Source organism: Penaeus vannamei, chromosome 21 (assembly GCF_042767895.1).
Source record: "Penaeus vannamei isolate JL-2024 chromosome 21, ASM4276789v1, whole genome shotgun sequence".
NCBI classification, from domain to species: Eukaryota; Metazoa; Arthropoda; class Malacostraca; order Decapoda; family Penaeidae; genus Penaeus; species Penaeus vannamei.
In genome coordinates, this window is record NC_091569.1 from 6,289,159 (window position 1) to 6,314,158 (window position 25,000).

The window sequence follows — 25,000 nt, forward strand, 5'->3', positions numbered from 1 at the left end:
GATGGTGGAGGTGTTGAAGCGCTCCTCGCTGAGGGCGCTGCGCTCCGTGTACATCTTGAGCTCGTAACGCCACGCTTGGGAGGACAATATGATATAAGTGTTTAAGGGATTGCATTTTCTGGGATTCTTTGTGACAAGTTGGAATGGATAATGAGCGGATGTTTCCCTTAGGCAATATGGGTTTAAGATTCAAGTAATTATGATGCGAACAAGAGCATCGACTGTCCTGCGAAATTATTAATTCTCAATCATATTTTTTCTCATCTTCTGACCATCTCGAATGGAAATGAAAATTCTACTTCCTCGCCCACAAGAGCATCAGCGAAGGATGTCATTCATTTTTCCAGCAGCACTTGCATAGAAATCAGACAACCACACTTTCTGGCACTTGACTCACCTGAACCCTGATCGAGGTCGCCGCCCGGAGCCGCCCACGTGAGGTTGACGGTCGTGTCGTGCACTGAAGTCACGGTCAAGTCTGTGATCCGTGAGGGCGGCGTGATGTCGGTGGTGGTGACTCGCGCCACGGTGACTGACACGGCCGCGCTGCCGACGCTGAACTGGCCGGCGCTCACGGGAACCACGCGGCCGTCTGGAAGTGCGAGGGAGATTTGAGTAAAAATAAAACCAGGTAGGTCATCTGGTTTAGTTTTGTCCGGCCTGTGTGTACAGGTATACACGATTTGCTTGACTGGGTAGAACGATGGCTACCTGTATATATATATATATATATATATATATATATATATATATATATATATATATATATATATATATATATATATATATATATATATATATATATATTTTTTTTTTTTTTTTTTTTTTTTTTTTTTTATTTGATTAAAATATACACCAGTTTTAGCTAATGATATCTAATACAACATTCGTCTAAATTTTTTCCACCCACTTCCATCAACTCTCTCAGTGTGGACCATCCCTCCCCCTCCCCACCCCGCTCGCTCTCCCGTGGCACTCACCTCGACGTCTCGGGGCCAGGACGGACGCCGCCCCCTGGTGGTCTGTGGCTGTGGCCATGAGGGCGTATCTCCCTTCGACGGGCAGATACGTCACGTAGCGAGTATACACGCCGTCATGCGCACGCACATCGGGCTCTGTAATAAGCATGAATTATATGATCAGATCTTCAAGTTAACAACACTGGAGGATCTTAAATATTGTTTCCCTTTGCCATTTCTCTCTTAGTTTATTAAAGTTGATACAACTCATCCTCACCTGCGTTGCCATTGTCCAATAATTCGAGCGTGTCGGAAGGACCGTCTTCATTCAGGTGAGTTATCTTGAGGACGACTCTCGCTCCGACAACAGGACGACCATCGAGAGTGACCTCCGCCCACGCGACGAGTGGGCGCGAGTCCGGCTGCATCGGCTTGTGGTCGTCGACGTTTGTGTAAAGTTTCACCACAACACCGATATCTTCCTGTTTTCTCACATACACGTCCGCGGTCACAGAAAACGGGAAAGCGATCGAACTCCTGAGGAACTTGATCGTGTAAGTGAACTCCCCGCCTTCCTTGCCGACGATGGCCCAGAAGCGCTGGTTCGTGTCTCGAATCAGGTCGATTTCTTCCTTCTGGGGATTCGTCAGCTCCACAATCTGAGGACGAATTGACAGAAATACATGTTATTCTGTTTATATCTTATCCTATCTTAACATAAGTCACAGAGAGTTATGTTTGATAAAAAAAACATAGTTCAGCAATCCAAACCTTTGCCTGATGCTGTGTGGTGATGATGACCAGGTGAGGCTCGCGAGCAGGTGCGAGTCTCAGCCTACCAGACATAGTCACGTACGGGCCGGCGCTCTCTACCATCCGTTCTTCTACGCTGGTTATCAATCCACCAACCTTAAAGGTCAAGAAAACAGGAAGTCACACACCGTACAGAGCAGTGAAAATGCCATCTTACATTGGAAATAGTCATTCGGATAAATCTGAAAATCTGTATGTAAGAATACAGTTTTTGCAAGAAACAGACAATACAGCATCATGATGAGATCTTTCTGCTCACCCTAACGAGCGTCGGGTCTCCCGGGACAGCCATCGCAGCCTGGGTAGCAGCAGCAAGCACAGCCGCTGCCCTCTGCTCGCGGCCTCTTCCTGCCTCCCCCGGGTACGCGGGCGTGGGAGTGTCGGGCAGCACCCACGACCCGCCCGACCCCGCCAGCTGGTCGAACTTGGGATCGGCGGAAGGGCAGAGCGCCAGGGTTTGCACGGCCAGGGAGCTCTGGCGGAGACTGGCCAGAACGTCTTCGGACACCTGGGGCGCGCACGCCACCAGGAGAAGGACGCCGGCTCCTTCTTCGACACCGCCGTCCTCCAGCATCTGTGCGAGTGATAGGGATGTTACGAATGATCCTGTTCGACAATAATAACAAAGCAATGGAGATATCGCTTTGTATAACCCAAGAATTTTACGAAACCATTAGCAGCGACAGACCTTCGAAGCCTCCCTCAGGACGCAGTCGAGGCAGTACTCGCCCCCGTACACCCCGTCTTCCACTTCGTCCAGGGAGGGGAGGAGAGCGAGCTCGTCCTCCAACTGCGACGTCGTGGTCGGGGCATGCAGGAGAGGGCCGAGGCTGAGCGGGTAGGATGCGTTGTTGTAGGCCGCCAGGACGCCCACCTTGATGTTGGAGCCGAGGCCCCACAGCCAGCGAAGGATCCCGCCTCGGAGCTCATCCATGTTGACCTGGGTAGCGGGAGAGAGGTTGAATAGAGCTAAGCTTTGAGGGCGGAGTTCTGTATACGATCATAAGGGACCTTACATATCAATTTGAGTGGATTTTGCCTATGATCCATTTCCAAACTTTAAAAATAGGAGTGCTTATTATAAGTATGCCGATCTTTCATTCAAGGCCAGTCAAATTACATAAAACATAAAATCCACGGAGTATTTTCAGTATCCACAAATTATTATTTAACTCACCTGGGCCACAGCGTCCTGAGAGAGGTCGAGCGCCAGCACCACGGCCCTTGGGGCAGGGGCCAGCAGGACGAGTTCTGGAGACGGAGGACTCCATTGCTGACGCCCTGGAAGCCTTTTCCTGCTTTTGTCTCTGACTGGCTCGTGGTTCGGGTGGTGGGAGCGTCTAGGGAACGCAAGAGCATTAAATTACACCCCAAATAATAAATGTATGTCAGTTATGCACTTGCATTTGTATACATTCCCAGTGACATGTCACATCCGACGATACTCACCCCGAGTTCTCCGAAAAGTTGACTTCGTGGCTGCTGATGAGGTAATCCTGGACCGGCAGGGGGTCTTCCGAGGCCGAGGCGTTGTGGGGCGGAGCGGGGGAGCTCGACGTCGCGATGTGGGCGGTCACTAAGCTCGGCCGCAGATTGACACCCGGATTAGAATTCGTCTCTTCCCTTTTGCTCCTCTTCTGCGTCTGGTTCCCCGCTTCGGGAGTGACCTGCGCCTCGCTTTTGGAAGCGGCCTTCTCCTCGAACCTCCTTCGGACGTCATCCAAGAATAGACTCTCCGTCGTCGTCGGGTCTTCTCGCGTCACCCCTCCCGCAGTTGTCGACGAGGGCGTCGCAGGTGTCACGGACTCTGTTTTCCCCTTCCTGATGGTGCCGCCGCGTCCTTCCTCTCCCTCGGGGCGTCTTGTGGCGTGTTCCTCTGCCTCCACCTTTGCAGGAGGAGAGGGTGTGGCCTTCACAGCGAAGTCTGGGTGTTGCCTCATGATTTCCCAAACACTCTTGGCTCCGCACAGGAGGTTGTGGGGCGTCGGAGAATCGTAGTCGTGGGTCTCGCTGTCACAGAAGCCCCGCATCTGTGGCGACAAAGAAGGGATGCGTAAGGACCCAGGTTTATTCCCATGAGCTTTTTACTTTTGCAAGATACGATGCACTACATGTCATTCCATTACGTATCAATCCTTATTCCAAATAGTTTACTTTGTGTTGCGGTGAGGCCTTCAATTCCTGCATACCCGGATAAGAGAAATACTGGAACTTAAGTATAAAGAAAAATGCAATGTTCTTTCTACATTGACCATGCAATTAAAAATAATGAAGAACACCAAGGACTGACCTGAGGTAAGTCAGCATGGTACAGGATCGATGTGTTGACCTGGCTCTTGAGGTCAGGCACCCACACGCAGCCTTCTAGGTCATCCTCCGAACACGGTCCAGATCTGCTGGCATAAAGAGGGTCATAATATGGAAAAAAGATAACAACGATAAGGAAAAAAAAACAAAGAAAAAATCCTAGAGATAAAACTATCGAAAAAACAACAAAACATGAAAATATACCACATCAGATCAAACATAGCACCAGCATACCCCTTTCTGGAGATCCACTGTCCCTCCGTCGGCTCGTTGGTGCAGGACGTGGGCTTGGGCACGTCATCCATCATGTGGGCGGCCGGGAACTTGGGGTCGCCCTCGTAGCCTCGCTCCTCGAACACGCCCCAGCGGTACCTCGCCCACGCGCCCACCAGAGAGCGACCTGTGGGAGTGGGAGAGAAGTTAGTGCTTCCGTTAGTGTCTTTGTATCTTTCAGTGTCTGTTTTCCTTTTATTTATTGTTATTGACTATAAAATAAAAAGGTAATCAAGAATATCATAAAAAAAACACACACAAAAAATAAATATCCATGAGAAAGTCCAAGAGCTTTCCAATCGCTCGACTCACCCAGAGTGTCAACCTCGGCCTCAGCCAGCTCGAGGACGACGTCGGGATCGAGGGTAATGTGGTGTCCGGGCCGCCCACACCCTTCAGGTTGAGCTACGCCAACGCCCACGCTGCCGGCCGCGCCCCACGACCATCCAGAAGACACTGCGCCTGAGGGACGATTTGGTATAAGTAATCGATTGCAATAATCATTTTAGTTATTAATGTTTTGTGACTTGTGGACATGTTGGAGGCTTATAGTATGAAGGCATTGCCCTAGATGCGAATGTGCTGAGGGCGAATAAAGTGAAATGACAAACAGGACATAATGGCAACAAGACGGCGACGCCAGGGCTGGACGGAAGCCAGTCCCCGATCGCCTCGAACCGAGTCCCTCTCCCAAGCCCTTCGGCAGAGTGCGTCGGTGGCCTTACTTGGAGCCAGGCGGAGGTCTGCCGTCGCCCATCTCTGCCAGGTGGCGCGGGCTCCGGGGGTCACTGAGCAGGCCCGCGAGAGGGTGGGCGGCACCACGACGCCCACGTCTCCCAGATGGACCCGCCCGTTCGTCGCTCGCCACAGCAGACGCGAGAAGGAATCCAGAGAAGCCTGAAAGGAGAAAAGACAACAATTAATCATCAGACACGACAAGTAAGGAGAGTGATCTAATTAACTCTACGGGACATGCGCCATCTTTCGGAACCGGAACACTGCGGGGTGCGCATATAGACACGGCGAGCAAAGCCTATACATTCTGACAAACACTCCCAACCCAGACAGAGAGGCGGGAACCCATCACCCAAACTACGACAAACACCAAAAGCCTTCAACAAAACACGACCTCATAAAAAAATCAGATTTCCCCAAAACCAACCACAAAATGAACACCCCGCCATGGGACCCGCAACACACGAGCGAGTGCCACCGCGTGCCAGTGCCTCTCCCGGTGGCACCCTCTTCCCGACGAGGTACCAGGCGTCGGGAGGTGCTTCCTGCCGGCGCTGTTGACTACGGGCGTACTCTGGGACTGCGGGCGTGCGTATGCTAATGGCGCCGAGTTTATTTCCCTGATGAATGGGTTCTGGCGGGCGCCCGGGCTCATTACATCTAACCGCATTACAGTTAATGGGGCAACTGTTTGTGATGTTAGTACAAAGCCGAGGATTTTTAAACTGACCTTATTTGTATAACTGAAAAAAGACGCAAAATGTCTCTATATATGAATAAATAATGGATGTAAAGATATACATACAATGACTAAGAATATGTAAAAAAGAAGTAAATTGTCTTTATAGATGAATAAATATCAGATGAAAAAATATATGTATAAAAGGGATGACGAGAAGGAAAATGGTGTTATCTCCTTTAAAAAAATAAAACAAGGGGTGACTAAAACAAACCCTTTAAATCCTCCATTTCCTATTTCCATTCCGCCTAAACAATACACCTGTCATACTAAGTACAGAAGACATACTGCGGGGTCGCGACGTAATGAAGGTCGGGAGCAGCGCGACGTGATAATTAACGACCTAATTATTTCTTAATTAACCGAGACAATGGACTCCGAAGCACAAGGACCTGAAACCTTGCTGTCTGTCACACGAGCGCCGCAATCAACGCAGGTATGACAACAATAACAGTCTTTCCCGCCGCGAATGGAAGTCAATAGGAAGTTGTATTGGTGGCGACTGCTTTGTAATTGCTGTGTCTGTTTTGGCGACAATGATGAGCATTTGGGGACGAAATACCTCGACACGATCGTGCTTTCTGTTGGGGTAAGAGAGCGAGGAGAGAAAGAGAGGGAGAAAGAGAGGGAGAGAGAAAGAAGGGGAGAGGGAAAGAGAGAGAGAGGGAGGAAGAGGAGAGGGTGAGAGAGAAGAGAGAAAAATTGAAAGAGAGAGAGAAAAAAAAATGAAAGAGACGAAACAGAAACAGAAACCTCGATGTAGACACGAAACAGAAGAACCAAACCAGCCAGCCAGACAGACAGACAGACAGACAGACAAAGCGACCAGAAGCCCCAGACGCGAGGACGCCCCCGCACCAGGTGACGTCGGATCGGGAGCGGCCGTCGCGCCCATCCCGGCCTCTGACGGCGCCATCAAAAGCCGACTCGGACCGCGATTCTATTCCGTGTGGACTTCGGATGTCGTCGGAGGCAGAGCGGAGAGCAGCGCGCGTGAGGGTTTGCTGAGAATAGGGCGACGACGAGTGGGAAGGATGGTGGAAGGGAAGAGAGAGAGAGGGAGGGAGAGAGAGAGAGAGAGAGAGAGAGAGAGAGAGAGAGAGAGAGAGAGAGAGAGAGAGAGAGAGAGAGAGAGAGAGAGACAGAGAGAGAGAGAGAGAAAGAGAAAGAGAAAGAGAAAGAGAAAGAGAGAGAGAGAGCAAAAGAGAAATAGAAATAGAAAGAAAGAAAGAGAGAGAGAGAAGGAAGAGGACAGAACAACCGACTCCGCATCGAAAGAAAGAAAAAAATCAAGGCATAAAAAATCACGCGATATAAACCACAGACACACAAACCCATAGAAGGGTCACGAAATAAACAAAAAAATGTTCTCAAACCACCAACTCACACATCACGGGATGCTCAGTGAACCAAGCGCACTTTCTCGCAACACTTAACACCCTTATACGGACGCCCTTATACACCTGGGAGCATTCTAAGTGTTTGTGTCCACACATCTGGTCAGTCTAAGGTGCCGTTATTCTAAGGAACCCTTCGGAGCTTTCGCCTTACCTAAAATATTGCCTTTTATTCTTTCTGTTTCTCTGTTTGTCTCTTTATTTTCTCTTTTTAAAACTGTTCCTTCGACCCCTATTTAAAAGAATGAAACTCAGTTATGTACATGAATCAACCGTCCCTTTCTATCTAGTGTTTTATCCTCCCAATGCTTCTCTTCCCATAACCCAAATATCAAACAAAAATAAAATCCAAAAATCTACCAGAAAAAAAAAAATCCATAAATGTACCAGAAAACATAAAATCCAAAAACCTACAAAAAAAAAAATAAATCCAAAAACATAGAAGAAAAAAAACACATAAAATCCAAAAACCTACCAGAAGAAAAAAAACATAAAATCCAAAAATCTACCAGAAGAAAAAAAACATAAAATCCAAAAACCTACCAGAAAAATGTAAATCCAAAAATCTACCATAAAAAAAACATAAAATACCCCAACTCAACCATACCACAACAACGCGAGTATGTGTGTCCAGAAGGCGATTAAACTCCGCCCGTTACCCTTTTAACGCCCCGAAAAGGGAATCAAATACCGGAGTGTTCATCGCCGCTTCAGCCGCCGCGCCGCCCTTGCTGCCGCCCGCCCCTGAGGAGGAGAATTCGCCCCCCGATAGCGCCGCGACGTGACAAAAGGCGCCGATTTATCTCGCTGACCCGACGGGACTCGGCGGTGTGCCTTTCGGAGGGAGAGGGGGAAGGGGGGGAAGGGAGGGGGAGGGGAGGGAGAGGGGTGAAAGAGAGGGGGATGGGGGGAAGGGAGGGGGAGAGTGAGGGAGGGAGTGGGGGAGGGAGAGGAGGGGGAAGGTGAAAGAGAGGAGGAGGGAGAAGAGAGGAGGGAAAGGGAGGGAGGGAGGGAGGAGGGGGAGAGAGAGTAGATAGAGAGATAGATAGATAGAGAGAGAGAGAGACAGAGGCAGAAAGAGAGAGAGAGAGAGAGAGACGGAAACAGACACATTTAGAAACACACAAACAAAAATAAAAACAAAAAACAAAAATCAAGAGAAAGACCACAAAGCGAGAACCACAAAATCCCTCCCCACCCTACCCCCATCCCCCTAAAAAACTACTTATCCAAACCCCCCCAAAAGTTCTCTCAAGTTTCCTAATGAGTAAAACGGCAAAGACAAAAACAAAATGGCGGCCGCGGAAATCCGTTGAGATTCTGGCGGTTTAAACTAGCCCCGCCCTCGCTCGTTCGTGTGATCGGAGGGAAATTTTGATCGTAGAATATGCTTGTCTACGAAAAGGAGGGAGGGAGGGAGGGAGGGAGAGAGAGGGAGAGAGAATATGCATGTCTACGAAAAGGAGGGAGGGAGGGAGGGAGAGAGAGGGAGAGAGAATATGTATGTCTACGAAAAGGAGGGAAGGAGGGAGGGAGAGAGTAAATTTTGATCGTAGAATATACATATCTACGAAAAGGAAGGAGGGAGGGAGGGAGAGAGAATAAGTATGTTTACGAAAAGGAGGGACGGAGGGAGGGAGGGAGGGAGGGAGGGAGGGAGAGAGAGAGAAAATTTTGATCGTAGAATATGCATGTCTATGAAAACGAGGCCGTGATGTGTACGTGAGTAACGAGTGACGAGTGGCTGTCATGTCATCGGAGGAGGTGAAGTGAGGGAAGGGGGGAGGGGGAGGGGGAAGGGCGTGATGGGAGGAAGGGGGGGGGAGGGAGGAAAGGAGTGGAATGGGGTGAGGGGGAAGGGAGTGGAGAAGGGAGGAATGGGGAAGGGCGTGGATGGAAGAAGGGGGGGAGGGGGGAAAGGAGTGGAATGGGGGAGGGGGAAAGGGAGTGGAAGGGGAGGAATGGGGGGGCGGGGAGGGAGGGTAGCCCAGACCTTGCTGTAGAGAAACGATACATATTTATGACTTTACACTCGAGGAAATCCCTGTGAATTGAAGGGATTTCTGAGTATTGAAATCACAAAGGGATTTTCACTCCACCTCTCCTGTGTCGTGCTCGGTAGGGGATGGGGGTGGGGAGGGGGCAGCAAGAGGGGGTGGGGTGGGGTGGGGGGGGTGCACAACGATTGATATGTTCGGTTACCTAGCCTTTGTCTGTTTTCAATATATTCTATATTCATATTTATTCTAACGCACTTGAATCGGTTTGTAAAAAAATAACACACACACACACACACACACACACACACACACACACACACACACACACACACACACACACACACACACACACACACACACACACACACACATATATATATATATATATATATATATATATATATATATATATATATATATATATATATATATATATATATATATATATATATATATCTGCCAAGAATATAACATTTCAAAAAACATCAATTTCCCGCACTGCCCTCCGCAAGAGCCATCTTCCATTCTCGCTCCTTCCCCGTTATGCTTTTCTTCACAATCTTCTTCCACCTTACGTAACCATCTGACATCTCTCTCAGCATAATGGAATACAACAACAACAACAATAACAATAAATCTCCATCTTTACGAGGAATTACTAACGATGCTTCTCCGGCTCACACACAATTCTTGTTTTGTTTTGCTTTCTCTTTTTGTATGTTTTTGTTTTTCTTTCTTTCTGTCCTTCGCGTTTCTCGTCGTGGTTTTCGGTGCTTGTCTAATTTTTTACTTTTCTGTCTGTCTGTATGTCTCTCTCTTTCTCACCCTCTCTCTCTCTCTCTCTCTCTCTCTCTCTCTCTCTCTCTCTCTCTCTCTCTTTCTCTCTCTCTCTCTCTCTCTGCCTGTTTGTGTCTATTTTTGTCCGTCTGTATCTGTCGCTATCTCTGTCTCTCTGACTCCCTTCTTTCTCCTTCCCTCTCCCATCCCTCCATCTATCCCTCTCTCTCCCTCCCTCCCTACCTCTCCTTCCCTCTCTCTCTCCTATCCCTCCCTACATCTCCCTCCCATCCCTCCATATCTCTCCCTCCCATCCCTCCCTACCTCACCCTCCCTCTCCCTCCCTCCCTCTCCCTCCCTCTCTCCCACACACACCTGGGCATCATCCCTCCGACCGGAAGCTATCCCAATCGCCTCTGAGAAATCCCCATCACTTCCCACAATGGATTTCCCGTTACAAAGCCGTGGCGTCGGGAACATCTGTGACAATGCACGAGAGGCGGAGGAGGGACAGTGTGGGAGCTGTCGGCAATACGTAGCAATTTCTCTCCGTTGTCTCTTATTGTTTTTTCTCTCTTTCCTGTCTGTCTGTCTGTCTGTTTGGGTCTAAATCTATGTCTCTCTGTCCCTGTCTCTTTCTCCCTTCTTCTCTCTTTCTCTTTCCTTCTCACCCTTTCTCTCCTATTTTTTCTCTCTCTTTCTTTCTCTCTCTTCTTCTCTATTTCTCCATCCTCTCTTTCTCTTTCCATCTCACCCTTTCTCACCTTCTCTCTCTCTCTTTCTCCCTTCTTCTCTCTCTCTCCATTCTTCTCTCCTTGTTTTTCCTTCTTGTTTTCTCACCCTTTCTCTCCTCTCTCTTTCCCCCTCTCCCCCTCTCTCTCCCTCCACCCCCCTCCCTCTCAATTCCTCCCTCCCTCCCTCATTAGTGAATGAACTGATTACAAAAAATCAGACACGACCGCCGTACCGCGTCCTGACTCAACCAGGGAGTTTCAGTGAGCTCTGTTGGGCCGTAATTATAGTGATCCACCTGTTCTCCCTCTCGGGTCCGAGTCATGACGTAACGACAGGCGGGGAGGGAGGGAAGGAGGGTAGGGGGGTTAGGGAGGGATAAAGGGAAAGAGGGAGGGAAGGGGTGAGGGAGGGAGGGAAGGGGGGAGAGAGGGAGGGAGGGAGGGAGGGAAGGAGGGAAAGAGAGAGAGAGGGAGAGAGAGTGAGAGAGAGGGGGGGGGGGAGAGAAACAGACATACAGAAAGACAGACAACTCCCGCATATATACTTATACACAAACATCTTTTCGATAGACATACCCCCCCCATCTATCCCTAACAGATACCTTTTTCCCAGCACACATACGCACACACACACAAACAAACTTCCCTCCCCACACAGACACAACCTCCCCCCTCCTCTCTCCCCCCATAACTACAAACCCCCTCTCACGCACATACATACATATACACACATACATACATACATATACACACATACATACATACATATACACACATACATACATACATATACACACATACATACATACATATACACACATACATACATACATATACACACATACATATCCCCTTCCCACCACCACATACACACAACACCCCTCCCTCCCTATCCCCAACATACAACCCCCTCCCTTTCTCCCTTTCCCCCCCCCCCCTCACCCACCCCATCACCTCAACCCGCTAACGTAAAAAAAGACAAAAAAAAAAAAAAAAAAAAAAAAAAAAATGGTTACCTCACAGAAATGACAGCGTTTGGTGGGACCGCAAGATATGTGCACATCAGCTGTTCCCCAAAGGATGATTACCAGCCAGTCTCGAAATGGAATCATTGAATGCTGATGCTGATGATGTTGTTCCAGCGCAGGAGATGAATTGGAACAAGGGGGATGCTGGCGAGATGCTGGATGGAGGGGGGGGGCGGTGCATGCGAGATGTACTGTGGAGGTGAATGCTGGTTTTTTATCAATCTATCATTTTTTTTTATTATTATATCAATTATTTTTATATTATTTTTATTATATCAATCTATCTTTTTTATTATATCAATTATTTTCATTATATTATTTTTATTATATCAATTATTTTCATTATATTATTTCTATTATATCAATTATTTTCATTATACTATTTTTATTATATCGATTATTTTCATTATATTATTTTTATTATATAAATTATTTTCATTATATTATTTTTATTATATAAATTATTTTCATTATATTATTCTTATTATATAAATTATTTTCATTATATTATTTTTATTATATAAATTATTTTCATTATATTATTTTTATTATATAAATTATTTTCATTATATTATTTTTATTATATCAATTATTTTCATTATATTATTTTTATTATATAAATTATTTTCATTATATTATTTTTATTATATCAAACTATCATTTTTTTCTTGGCTATTCATTATTGTTATTATCATTTGTACACCAAAGAGATGAATGCTGGTTTCTTTTTTTTATCAATCTATTTCTTTTCATTTTTTGGCTATTAATTATGTTAATTACCATTTGCACACCTGCTGATTTATTTAAAGTGTTATTAGGGAGTTGTGTATCGTTACTGTTTGGTATTTACTGTTTTTTTTTCTATTGGTATTTGAAAGTTGTGGTAAGTATGGAATTAATGATGATGATGTTAATTCTGCATAACTAATGATAATCATATAACCCCCCAAAATACCTTGGTTGTTCAGCTGTGCGTATTGTTACAACACGTCAAATATTATAACTTTATGGTCCATAATATTATCATTATCATTTTACCTTTTTCAATATATCATAATCGTCATTTCTCTGGTTTCATGTTATGATTATTATTTGTTCTATCGATGTTTGTTTAGATCAGTAACACTATACATTACAGCAATCGTAATAAGGATTGTTAGTATTATGCTGTTATCACCACCATCATCATCATCAAAATCATCCTTATCATCACCATCATCATTAATACATAATCACCATCATTATTACATCACCATCATCATTAATACATAATCACCATCATCATTATCATATCATCACCATCATCTTTATCATCATTACTACATCATCACCACCATCTTTATCATCACCATCATTACTACATCATCACCATCATCTTTATCATCATCACCATCATTACTACATCATCACCATCATTATCATCATCACCATCATCTTTATCATCATCACCATCATTACTACATCATCACCATCATTATCATCATCACCATCATCTTTATCATCATCACCATCATTACTACATCATCACCATCATTATCATCATCATCACCATCATTTTTATCATCATCACCATCATTACTACATCATCCACATCATCATCACTATCAACCTCTCTAACAGACATGTTTAGTAAGTCAGAAACAAAATACTTAATTCCTCGACGCATTTCGAATTCTTAAATCGATCTTAAGATTACGTTTACTACTCCTATTTACCCATTTACCTTAGGAATATTTACTCATTATCATTAATTCCTATTTACTCATTTACTTTAGGAATACCAAGGCAACCACAAGGTGTAGAAGGGAGGGGGGGGGGGAGGAGAGCGGCGGCGAAAGGGGTGAGGGGTGGGGGTGGGGTGGGGGTGGACCAACATGGTATATAATTACTTTGAAACAAAATAATGTTGAGCAATCAAGCCTCAGGCCTTTTACACCTAGGGCACCCCCTCCCCACCCCCATTCATCCCCTCCTGACTATACCCCCACTCCCTTCCTTTAACCTCCCTCCCCTCCCTCCACCCCTTCTTCCCTCTCCCACCCTCCCTTAATCCCTTCCCTCCTCCCTCAACCCTTTCCCCCACCCCCACCCCGCCTTTAACACCCCAATCCTTCTCTACCCCCCTTAATCCCCCTCTCTCTCCGTTCCTTCCCCCCTCTCCTCCCTCCCTCCCTCCCCCCCCCTCTCCCCGCTCCCTCCCTCCCCCTCCCCCCTCGGCCATGACTCCCCGCCCCAGAAAATAAATGGACTTCATTACCCACCGGCCCGCATTTAAAGTTTCCTTCATTTACTTGATCGAATCACAGGGCGGGGTGATCACAGGGCAGAAAATACCCTTCTGTCCGGGTCCCATCTAACAACGGGCGCGGGTAATGGATGGTTTGTAAACATTCCCGCTTCTGGAACAATCTGTTGGGTGATACGGACACCTGATCACGTGGGGCCGGTGCAGTGGACAGAATCGCATTTATCAGATTTTTTGTTTCTTTTTTTTTTGAACTAGAGATTTTTTTTTGTTCGTTTATGACTCCGAATTCCGTCCCATTGAAAAATAAATAAAACACGTGGTACGTTAAGCTATGCGCCGAAACAAGACAAAGATTAAGAAAAAGAAAAAGAAAAGAAATAAAAATCAACCATTACCATTCCTACGTAAGTTTATTTACAACTCCTGACTTATGTCCTTTTCGTTTCGTGATAAAAAAAAAAAGACGAACGCTTCCCGCCATTCCAGAGCGCCGCCGCCGCCATGTTGTCCGTCGGCTGTTTCGAATTCGCGCGTTCGTTTCCAATTGTGATTTCTTTACTAACGAAGCCGAGATACTAAAACAGGTGAAGAGCTGAATAAGTGAGCGGGAAAATTCCCATTTGTATTCTAATAAGGTTGAATGAAAGGCAAGCGTATGCAGATTCTACATTGTTGTTTTCTTCATATCTGAATGCACTCCCTCAATTACGGTTTACCATATCTGTCTTTGAATTCGACAACGACAACTCCTGTGATATGTCGTCCACACACATACACAAAGACACACACACACACACACACACACACACACACACACACACACACACATACATACATACATACATACATACATACACACACACACACACACACACACACACACACATACACACACACACACACACACACATATATATATATATATATATATATATATATATATATATATATATATATATATTTCTGATTACTGTAGTCGTAATGTAAGCAAAGCTAATATAGTTGTTTTTCGGTAATCAAAACATCACAAAATGACCAGTTATGTAGAACTTAATCAGTATGAATTCTTTACCACCAAATACATACCTTTACACATTCAATATTCAAATGAGCATCTTTACCCGAACGCGGATGTGTTGCAAGATGGCGCACAAGAAAGACGAAATCTCTTTGAACATCCGGAATAAATACCCTGATGCATAATTCCCTCTACTTCATCTATTTAACCTCATGTTGCAAGATGGCTCGTAAAGACAGACTTTCCGCCGACTTTCCGCTTCCGTTGCGAGCGAGCATTGCAAGCATCCTCGACTGTCTGTTCTCCCACACTCCACTTAATTGGCTGAGCGCGATTAACGTCATCATCCCCGATCGTCGTCTGCTATGATGTCGGGAGTTTAATCAACCGTAATCAACATGGAACTACCTCATCATGTTGCCGGGATAATTGCAGACTTTGTTGCACCTCCGCCTGGCTTCAGTGTCGCCGCGGTGGCCTGCTCCCAGGAGGTTAGGTGCACACACGCTCATAGGCATGTACGTGTAGATACATACGTACAGGTATGTACACGTATGTACATACGCTGGTTCGTACGGATGCGAAAGATGTAAAACAACGGTATTACAGCCCGACACTGACGCACACATATGTACGAAAAAAAAACTTACAACTTACACACACACACACACACACACATACACACAAAGAAAACGCAACACGCACTCGAAACACAACACAACATGCTCACAACACAACATGCTCATAACACAACATGCTCACAACACAACAACACATGCTCATAACACAACATGCTCACAACACAACAACAACACATGCTCACAACACAACACATGCTCATAACACAACATGCTCACAACACAACAACAACACATGCTCACAACACAACACAACAATATTCTCACAACACAACATGCTCACAACACAACAACACAACATGCTCACAACACAACACAACATGCTCACAACACAAACACACACACGCGCTTTCCCAACCCCGCATTCCAGCCCCCCCCCCCCTCTTCAACAAGCTTCAGTCACTCAACTTCATTTGCATCTGGCGGCCTCTTGCTCAATGCGGCCTTTCTGTGTGCGTGCGGTGGTGACAGGAGGCCTCGGTGACAGACGCGCACATGGGAGTACACACGTGGAGTAACGTCAGCGGTTGCACATACACGGACAGCGGTTATGTACACACGCGCACGGGGACAGCGGTTATGTACACACGCACACGGGGACAGCGGTTATGTATACACGGACACGCACAGGGAAACACGTAAGTGCAGATAATCAGAAAAAGGAGATAGGTTAAATAGATTAAAAAACACGTTTATACAGATACTAAAACTCAAAGAAACGTACGCACATATTCACAAAATGGCTTACACAGACGTACACACATTAATTTAAAAAAACGCACACACATAAACTCAAACAAACGCACACACATAAACACGTACATAAACTCAAACAAACGTACACACATAAACTCAAACAAACGCACACACATAAACACGTACATCAACTCAAACAAACGTACACACATAAACACGTACATAAACTCAAACAAACGCACACACATAAACACGTACATAAACTCAAACAAACGCACACACATAAACTCAAACAAACGTACACACATAAACTCAAACAAACGCACACACATAAACACGTACATAAACTCAACAAACGCACACACATAAACACGTACATAAACTCAAACAAACGCACACACATAAACACGTACATCAACTCAAACAAACGTACACACATAAACTCAAACAAACGCACACACATAAACACGTACATAAACTCAAACAAACGCACACACATAAACACGTACATAAACTCAAACAAACGCACACACATAAACACGTACATAAACTCGAACAAACGCACACACATAAACACGTACATAAACTCAAACAAACGCACACACATACACACGTACATAAACTCAAACAACCGCACACACACAAACACGTACATAAACTCAAACAAACGCACACACATAAACACGTACATAAACTCAAACAAACGCACACACATAAACACGTACATAACTCAAACAAACGCACACATAAACTCAAACAAACGCACACACATAAACACGTACATAAACTCAAACAACCGCACACACACAAACACGTACATAAACTCGAACACACACGCACGCCACCCTTCGTGACTGTGTTTCTTCACGTACACGACAGTCTGTAACGCTAATGATTGTGGCAAACAACAGATGAATTGATAATTAGGAAGAAGGAATGGAAGAAAAGCGAGAATAAAAGAAGGAGGAAGAGAGAGAGAGAGAGAGAGAGAGAGAGAGAGAGAGAGAGAGAGAGAGAGAGAGAGAGAGAGAGAGAGAGAGAGAGAGAGAGAGAGAGAGAGAGAGAGAGAGGAAGAGAGACAGAAGCCAACAGACAAACAAGACCAAATATATGGAAAGAACAGAAAATAAGATAACTAGTTTCTTAAATAAGTTGGAAATAGCCCGAAAACAAAGAGAAAGGCACCCCCTACCCCTCCACAGACCCCCAAACCCCCCTAAAGCTTCGAATTACACCCGTACCTTCCCTCCCTAACCCCCCCCCAACCCCCACCGCTCCTCCCCCAAACGTGAATATTCATAAACCGATCAACTTTGATATTAACCCCCCTCCCCCTCCCCCCCTTTTACGTCATCGGCCAACCACTCGATATTCATTCATTACTCTGCACTCGAGGTCGTCCTAAATCCATGAAAGAGAAAGAAAAAAGAAAAAAAAATATTCCATCGTTAAACTCGCCTTCATGAATATGTACACTCTCCGTCCGTCCGGTCCGCGAGCGCGCACTTACTATCCGTTTCATGAGTCTGTCACAACCGCAAACAGCCAATTATAAACAACGGTATATGCGCATGCGTGGATGGACAAATTCAGCGGGCAGGTTGGTCTTCTCTGTTGCAGGTGCCGCGTTCGCATTCGGACGAGGCGTAACGGGAAAGATACGCTGTAATCTCGGTGATTGATTGGCTTTCTGTCATGCGGGGCGTCGGTTGAAGGCAGAGAGAATGGGAAGTTGCTGGTGTCAATTCTGTTGCTGTACGCATTTGGGGTGGATATGCACAGGTACTGGCTTAAAGAAGAAGAAAACTGGTTCGTATTAGGAAGGATATGCACAAGCACTGGCTTAAAGAAGAAAAAATGTTCGTATTAAGAAGGATATGCACAAACACGGGCCTAAAGAAAGAGAAGAAAAAGTGTTCGTATTTGGATGGATATGCACAAGCACTCGTGTAAAAAAAAGGGGGGGGGGAAGGTGAGATAAATGACGGTCGCTTTAAAGGAAGCAAGCGACCAGGGACGGTAGGCAATCGCTGCTGGATTTACAACAGGGCGAGACTTTCATTAGCGTAAACAACCTCCCACAGTGTCCAGTGACGAGACAGACTTCGCAAACGAGAGAGATATATACCTTATCTCTGTGTTTCTCTATCTATCTTTCCTTTTTCTCTGTTCCTCTCCCTCTGTCGACGTACTGATAAAACTGCTTTTATTACAGAATGAACCTATCATTACCAGCACTTCCATCCCCCCTCCCCCCCCCCTTCGTTTCCCCCGTTACCACACAGCCCCCTTCGCCAGGGCATCGCCAGGGGCACCAGGACATACCCAGCCAGACTGCGGTTGACATGGGGAGCCTTAAGCAGGGTATGACATTACTTGCTCGATAACCCACGCCCTCATACCCACCTCGTCCTCACACCTCGCTCGTACCTTCCGCTTGTGTAACCCGTCGCCTGCAACAGCTGTGGCCACCGCAGAGCTCCTAATGAGTTGACCGCTGGCTGTAACCCGACCCGTGTGTCGCGGCGGTCCGAATCCATGTTTTGACGCACGTGGATGACACTGTTCGTTCGCTGGTTCGTTCCAATGGGCAACCAGTCAGTTGTGGGTTATGTATTTCTTAGATCAGGTATTGTGTCGTATCACAAGTCCGGAATATACATACACACACACACACACACACACACACACACACACACACACACACACACACACATATATATATATATATATATATATATATATATATATATATATATATATATATATATATCTTTTTATTTATAATGTGGCAACTCGTATGGTAAACCTTCTTCTATATCTTTTTGTATGAATACTTATCGAGTCCCAACATAATCCTACTCTGAGACGGTTTTATTTTTATGCGTCGATATCTGCTACAGACCCATCATATACATCGCACATTTCCTATATACCATTCAACAAGACCCACCAGCAAAGGGGAAGTAAATAAGGATTTTGACTTTCTTTCTCTCTGCCTCTCTTTTTATACCTCTCTTCTACATTCCCTCCCTCTTGTCTCCTTCACACTCTTTCAATTCCCTTCCCTCTTTCTCTTCCTACTTCCCTCTCCTTTTCCCCTTTTCCTTCCCTGTCCTCTCTCTTTCTCGCTCTTTCCCCTTCCTTCAAACTCCTCTCTTTCTTTACCACACCTCCCTTTCCTCCCTTAACTCTCTCTCTTCCTCGCTCTAACTACCCTCTCCATTTTTCTCCTCTCACTCTCCTCACTCTCTCTCCCCTCCCCTTTCCTTCTCTATATATCTCTTCCGCCTCTCTGTTTCCCTTTCCCTCACACCCTAGCTCCCTCCTCTCTCTGTCCACACACCTTTCCCCACCCCCACCCTCTCCCTGCCTCACCCTTTCCCTGCCTTCCCTTCCCTTCCCTCCCTCAGCCTCTCTTCCCTTCCCCCTCCCTTACCCTCAGCTTCTCTTCCCTTCCCCCTCCCTCTCTCAGCCTCTCTTCCCACACCTTCCCCCTTTCCCCCTCCCTTCCCTCCCCCTCCCCCTCCCTTCCCTCCCCCTCAGCCTCCCTTCCCTTTCCCCCGTCCCTCCCTCCCCCTCTTCCCTTCCCTCACCCTCCGCCTCCCTTCCCTCTCCCCCCCCCTCCCTTGCACTTGGCGACAGTGCTGCCTTAACTATTCCGTAATTATCTCTCCTCGCCACGCTGAGCAGGACTTTCATTACCACATGTAAGAGGCTCTCCCTATTGGCATGGAGGCGAGGACGCGAATCTCCTGAATTTCTCATCTGGATTATACAACCAATTAAATGAGGAATCTGTCTTTGTTGTGTGGATTTTGTTTCTTTTTTTTTGTTTTTTGTTGTTTTGCGTCTTTCTTTTGGTTTTGTTTATTCTTCCGTTGCGTTTGTTTTGTTGTTGTTTCACTGTTTTTTTCTGCGGGATCTTTATGTTTTCTCTCTCTCTCTCTCTCTCTCTCTCTCTCTCTCCCTCTCTCTCTCTCTCTCTCTCTCTCTCTCACTCCCTCTCTCTCTCTCTCTCTCTCTCTCTCTCTTTCTCACAAATTACACTACATACGCGGCCACCGGAAGTACCACCTGGCCGCACAACCCAGAGTCCACGCCCCCCCTTCCTTCTCCCCCTACCCCCACCCCCACCCCTCGAGCCCCAGCCGACGCTCAACCCTCAACCTCCATCATAACCCGCCCCCCCCCCCCACCACCTTCCTCCTTACCGCCCCCCCCCCTCCCGCCCTTCCTTCCGTCCACGAGGTCCCAAACAGCACCTTAACACCCCACCCTAACCTCTATTCCCCTACCACTCCCTTCGCAAATCTCCCCCCCCCCACACACACCTCTTACTCCGGGCCTAAAACCAGCCGCCCACGCCCATTAAATCCTTCCTCGCCCTCAAGACACGCCCATCTAGACCTCGTCTACGCCTATCAAGAAGGGAGCAAGCGTATAATTACTCTCAAAACGAGAATGAGAGAGAGAGAGAGAGAGAGAGAAAAAATTAAAACCTTAATTGATTATTCTGGTCATTATCATGCAAAACCGTCTGTTGGGAGGAACTGGGTATTCAAAGACACAATTCTCTGTAAACAGTTTAAACATATATCGGCTTTAACTGTGACTGCATTGCATTTTGTGTCTTTATATACCCGTAAGCAAGTGGTGTCTGTGTACACTTCCATGATGGCGCTCAATTTCAACTGCCAGTGTACACAAGGCAAAAACTGTATGAATTTTATACACTGCTAGTATGTGTGTATATACGGTATATAAGCAGAAACCTTTATGCATAAGTGGTAATGTATGTGTATGTAAACGTGTTTATAAAGCCGACATTACAATACTATCGGTGACCCTACATACAAATACGTTATATGTAAACATTTAATGTATGTCTGGATTAAATATATGGTAATATGCGTGTATGTCACTCGGAAAAAAGATAAGGACAAAGACTAATGAATAGTACAACGAAAAACGTGATACCTTAATAGAAAACGGGATACTAAAGAGAAAACGGGAAACCTAGAGAAAACGGGAAACCTAAAGAGAAAACAGGACACCTAAAGAGAAAACGGGAAGGATAAGAAGAAAATGGGGCACGTAAAAAGAAAACGCGACAGGGTAGTCTTAAACAGAAAAGCAGGTTTATCACTTTAGAAGAGACGTTATGGAATAGTGTTGTGTTTTGATATAATCCGCTTATCTTTGTTTTTTCTTTGTCTGGGTCGTTAACGGAACATAATAAGGCGAAAGGAGAGACAAAGAAGATCAGATAAAACAGGAAAAGCAAAAAGTATTTATTGTAATAAATGTAATAAGATACACATTTTCATTGAAATTATTTGTAATATTGAGCATAAATAAAAAAACATTAACAATGGGGAATGCCATACACTGAAATTTTAAATGTTCAATTAAGCTTATCTGTTAGAAACATCGGCCAATTTGAAAACTGTATATGTATATATATATAGTATATAAATACATATGCACAAATAATTTATTTTCCACTTTCCTGTATCCGATATTTTTCATAGATTATTTTTAATCCTGCTGCGCTGAGGGACAAATGTTTCTTTTTATGATTTCAGAAATCAAATATAAATAAACCTACAGTACAGTATGCTTACATACAGTATGCGTGTGAGTGTGTGTGTGTGTGTGTGTGTGTGTGTGTGTGTGTGTGTGTGTGTGTGTGTGTGTGTGTGTGTGTGTGTGTGTGTGTGTGTGTGTGTGTGTGTGTGTGTGTGCCTGTGCGTGTACGTGTGCGTGAGTGAGAGAGAGAGAGAGAGAGAGAGAGAGAGAGAGAGAGAGAGAGAGAGAGACGAGAAGAGAGAGAGAGAGAGACAGAGAGAGAGAGAGAGAGAGAGGGAGAGAGGGAGAGAGAGAGAGAGAGAGAGAGAGAGAGAGAGAGAGAGAGAGAGAGAGAGAGAGAGAAAGAGAAAGAGAAAGAAAGAAAGAAAGAAAGAAAGAAAGAAAGAAAGAAAGAAAGAAAGAAAGAAAGAAAGAAAGAAAGAAAGAAAAGAAAAGAAAAGAAAAGAAAAGAAAAGAAAAGAAAGAGAAAGAAAGAAAGAAAGAAAGAAAGAGAGAGAGTGAGTGAGTGAGTAAGTAGGTGAGTGAATGAGTGAGTGTGTGCATACTTCTGACATCAACTTAATCACCAATGATGTCCCTTAATTACCGACCACCACCCCAACCGAGCGCACGTGACCCCGGACGCGTCTATACGTATAAAGAGCGATAACGGGACCCGAGCCTACCTGCGCCCGACACAAAGCCTAAATATGCAACACAAACAAGCCCGACACAAAGACCGACCCATAAAGACCGTCCACCCCCTACCCCTTACCCCCCCCCACACCCACACCCCTTCCCAGCTCAACTCCAACATCGTCTCTCTCTTTCTTTATTCATTTATTTCTCTCTTTCTCATTTTTTTCTCTTTCTTTCTTTCTTTCTTTCTCTCTTTTTCCTTCTTTCTCTCTCTCTTTCTTTCTTTCTCTCTCTCTCTCTAAGGAGTGAATTAATAAAAAAAAAATCACCAGTATTAAAAGAAGATTAAAAACAAAAATCAACGAAAGAACAACAACAACAAAAAAAACTTGAGTAGTAAGAACATGGAAAAATCTTCTTCACACACAAATATTACACACGAATAAGGAATAGAGAGAGAAAAAAAATATATAGAGGCGTGGTGACCTTTTTCTCTTCCGCGTGACCCGAAGACGCGTGTAAAGACGGGTCAAAGGTCAACCTGTAATCACGGTCACGTTTGCTGTCATCAGGTGTGTCCGTGCGTGAGTGTGAGTGTGTGTATGTGTGTATGTGTGTGTGTGTGTGTGTGTGTGTGTGTGTGTGTGAGAGAGAGAGAGAGAGAGAGAGAGAGAGAGAGAGAGAGAGAGAGAGAGAGAGAGAGAGAGAGAGAGAGAGAGAGAGAGAGAGAGAGAGAGAGAGAATAAATATGCGATTGTGTATCTGAAATTATAAGTGTGGATCGGTGCATGTATGTACTGTGTGCATGCATGTTTGTGTACTGTATATACGTCATTGTATGCCTTTGTGTACAGTACAGTTACTTATGTCTAAACTGACATTATTATATATATGCCTTCATGTATATACTGCATACAATCTTATATGCAAGGTGTGTATATTTATGCACGAATGTATGCATATATGCATGAACAGCTGCACGTGTTTAACCCCCCTCCCCCCCCCCCCATCTTCCTCCGGACCACAGCCATCCCCCGCCCCCAACCCCCCCCCCCCTCTTCCCCCGGACCCCCTTTAACCCCCAACAGGCAAAATAACCCACACAGATCCCCTTCCTTCTGCAGGAGTTTTTGGCGTGACCTGATTTCCGGCAGTGAACTGGACTCTCGATTGACCCCGGGCGCCCTCGGGGGTGGCTCGAAAAAGGGCAATAGACGTCAAGGGCGCGACACGGGGAGGCCACAGGGGATTTATGAGGGCCGATCGTTCTCACTATGAGGTCGGAATATTGATGTGTTCAGAGGGGAGGACCTGGGTGGGTTCTGTGTCTCTCCTTGGGGTTTTCTTCTCCTTTCTTGTCTCGTCTGTCTTTCTCTGTTATTGGTTTCTTTCTTATTTTTCATTATTCTATCTTTTCCTTCTCCTTGGGGTTTTCTTCTCCTTTCTTGTCTCGTCTGTCTTTCTCTGTTATTGGTTTCTTTCGCATTTTTCCTTATTCTATCTTTTCTTTCTCCTTTGGGAGTTTCTTCTTTCTTGTCTTCCATTGTTATTGTTTTCTTCTTCTTTTTACTTATCCTATCTTTTCCTTCCCTTACTTACATCTCCATTTCCCCCTTTTCAACTTCTCCATCCACTCCCCTTCCTTTTCTTTTCCCTTACTCTCCTTCAAAACTTCTCCTCTCTCATAATCTTCCATCAACTCCTATTCTCACCACCCCCTCCGCCCTTCTTCCTCTACTCTTCCACCCTTCGCCTTCCTTTCCTTTCTCCCCCTCCACCATTCTTCCTCCCCTCTACCCTTCCTCTTCTTCTTTCTTCTACCCTCCTTCCTCATCTACCCTTTTTCCTCCCATCCACCCACCACCCTTCCCCCTTCCCTCCACCCTTCTCCCCCCTCCCCCCTCACAACAAGGTCACGTGACTCTCCCACGTCGCGTCCGGTGGCCTTGTACTTCTCTGACCCGACCTTAAAGAGAGTCCAGCGTTTTATCTCATTGTTTTTACTTTGGAGGAACTAAGGTCACAAGAGACGTGGGAGAAGACTTGGCTGACCTTATCATCGCGCTCCGTTGACTCCCAGGGTCTTGGGATTCGTGAAAATGCAAAATGCAAAAAAAAAAAAAAAAAAAAAAAAAAAAAAAAAAAAATAATAATAATAATAAATAAATAAATAAAAAATTAAGGGATTCTTTTTATGGGAATCGGCGTGGATGTCTTATTCCTCAGTATGGAATTTTGTCAAAAAAGGGATGAGAAACGATCATTAATTACTGAATGGATTGTCAGCTCATTCGCATAAACAAGGGGGATAAAACAGCATATTTCAAGGTAATTTCTCAAAGGTGTTTCCCAGTGCACACAAACCAGTCACTCCATATTGGATACATTCTCGTCATTTTCCTCCTAAATCACCGTAGACCTTGATCTC

General features: G+C 45.4%; 1 protein-coding gene across 1 annotated transcript in view; it reads right to left on the reverse strand.

Moving 5' to 3' along the window:
• Window positions 1-25,000, reverse strand: part of LOC113830333 (calcium-activated chloride channel regulator 1) — a 265,515-nt gene that overhangs the window by 4,483 nt on the left and 236,032 nt on the right. The window contains exons 2-14 of the mRNA XM_070135797.1: window positions 5,078-5,249; window positions 4,665-4,814; window positions 4,314-4,479; window positions 4,063-4,165; window positions 3,222-3,802; window positions 2,950-3,112; window positions 2,461-2,712; window positions 2,032-2,346; window positions 1,731-1,868; window positions 1,237-1,618; window positions 981-1,115; window positions 398-592; window positions 1-74 (exon numbers count right to left, since the gene is read on the reverse strand). The exon at window positions 1-74 is cut by the window's left edge and continues 107 nt beyond it. Of these exons, the coding sequence (XP_069991898.1) occupies window positions 1-74; window positions 398-592; window positions 981-1,115; window positions 1,237-1,618; window positions 1,731-1,868; window positions 2,032-2,346; window positions 2,461-2,712; window positions 2,950-3,112; window positions 3,222-3,802; window positions 4,063-4,165; window positions 4,314-4,479; window positions 4,665-4,814; window positions 5,078-5,249 (2,826 nt within the window). The remainder of the gene's footprint in view (window positions 75-397; window positions 593-980; window positions 1,116-1,236; window positions 1,619-1,730; window positions 1,869-2,031; window positions 2,347-2,460; window positions 2,713-2,949; window positions 3,113-3,221; window positions 3,803-4,062; window positions 4,166-4,313; window positions 4,480-4,664; window positions 4,815-5,077; window positions 5,250-25,000) is intronic.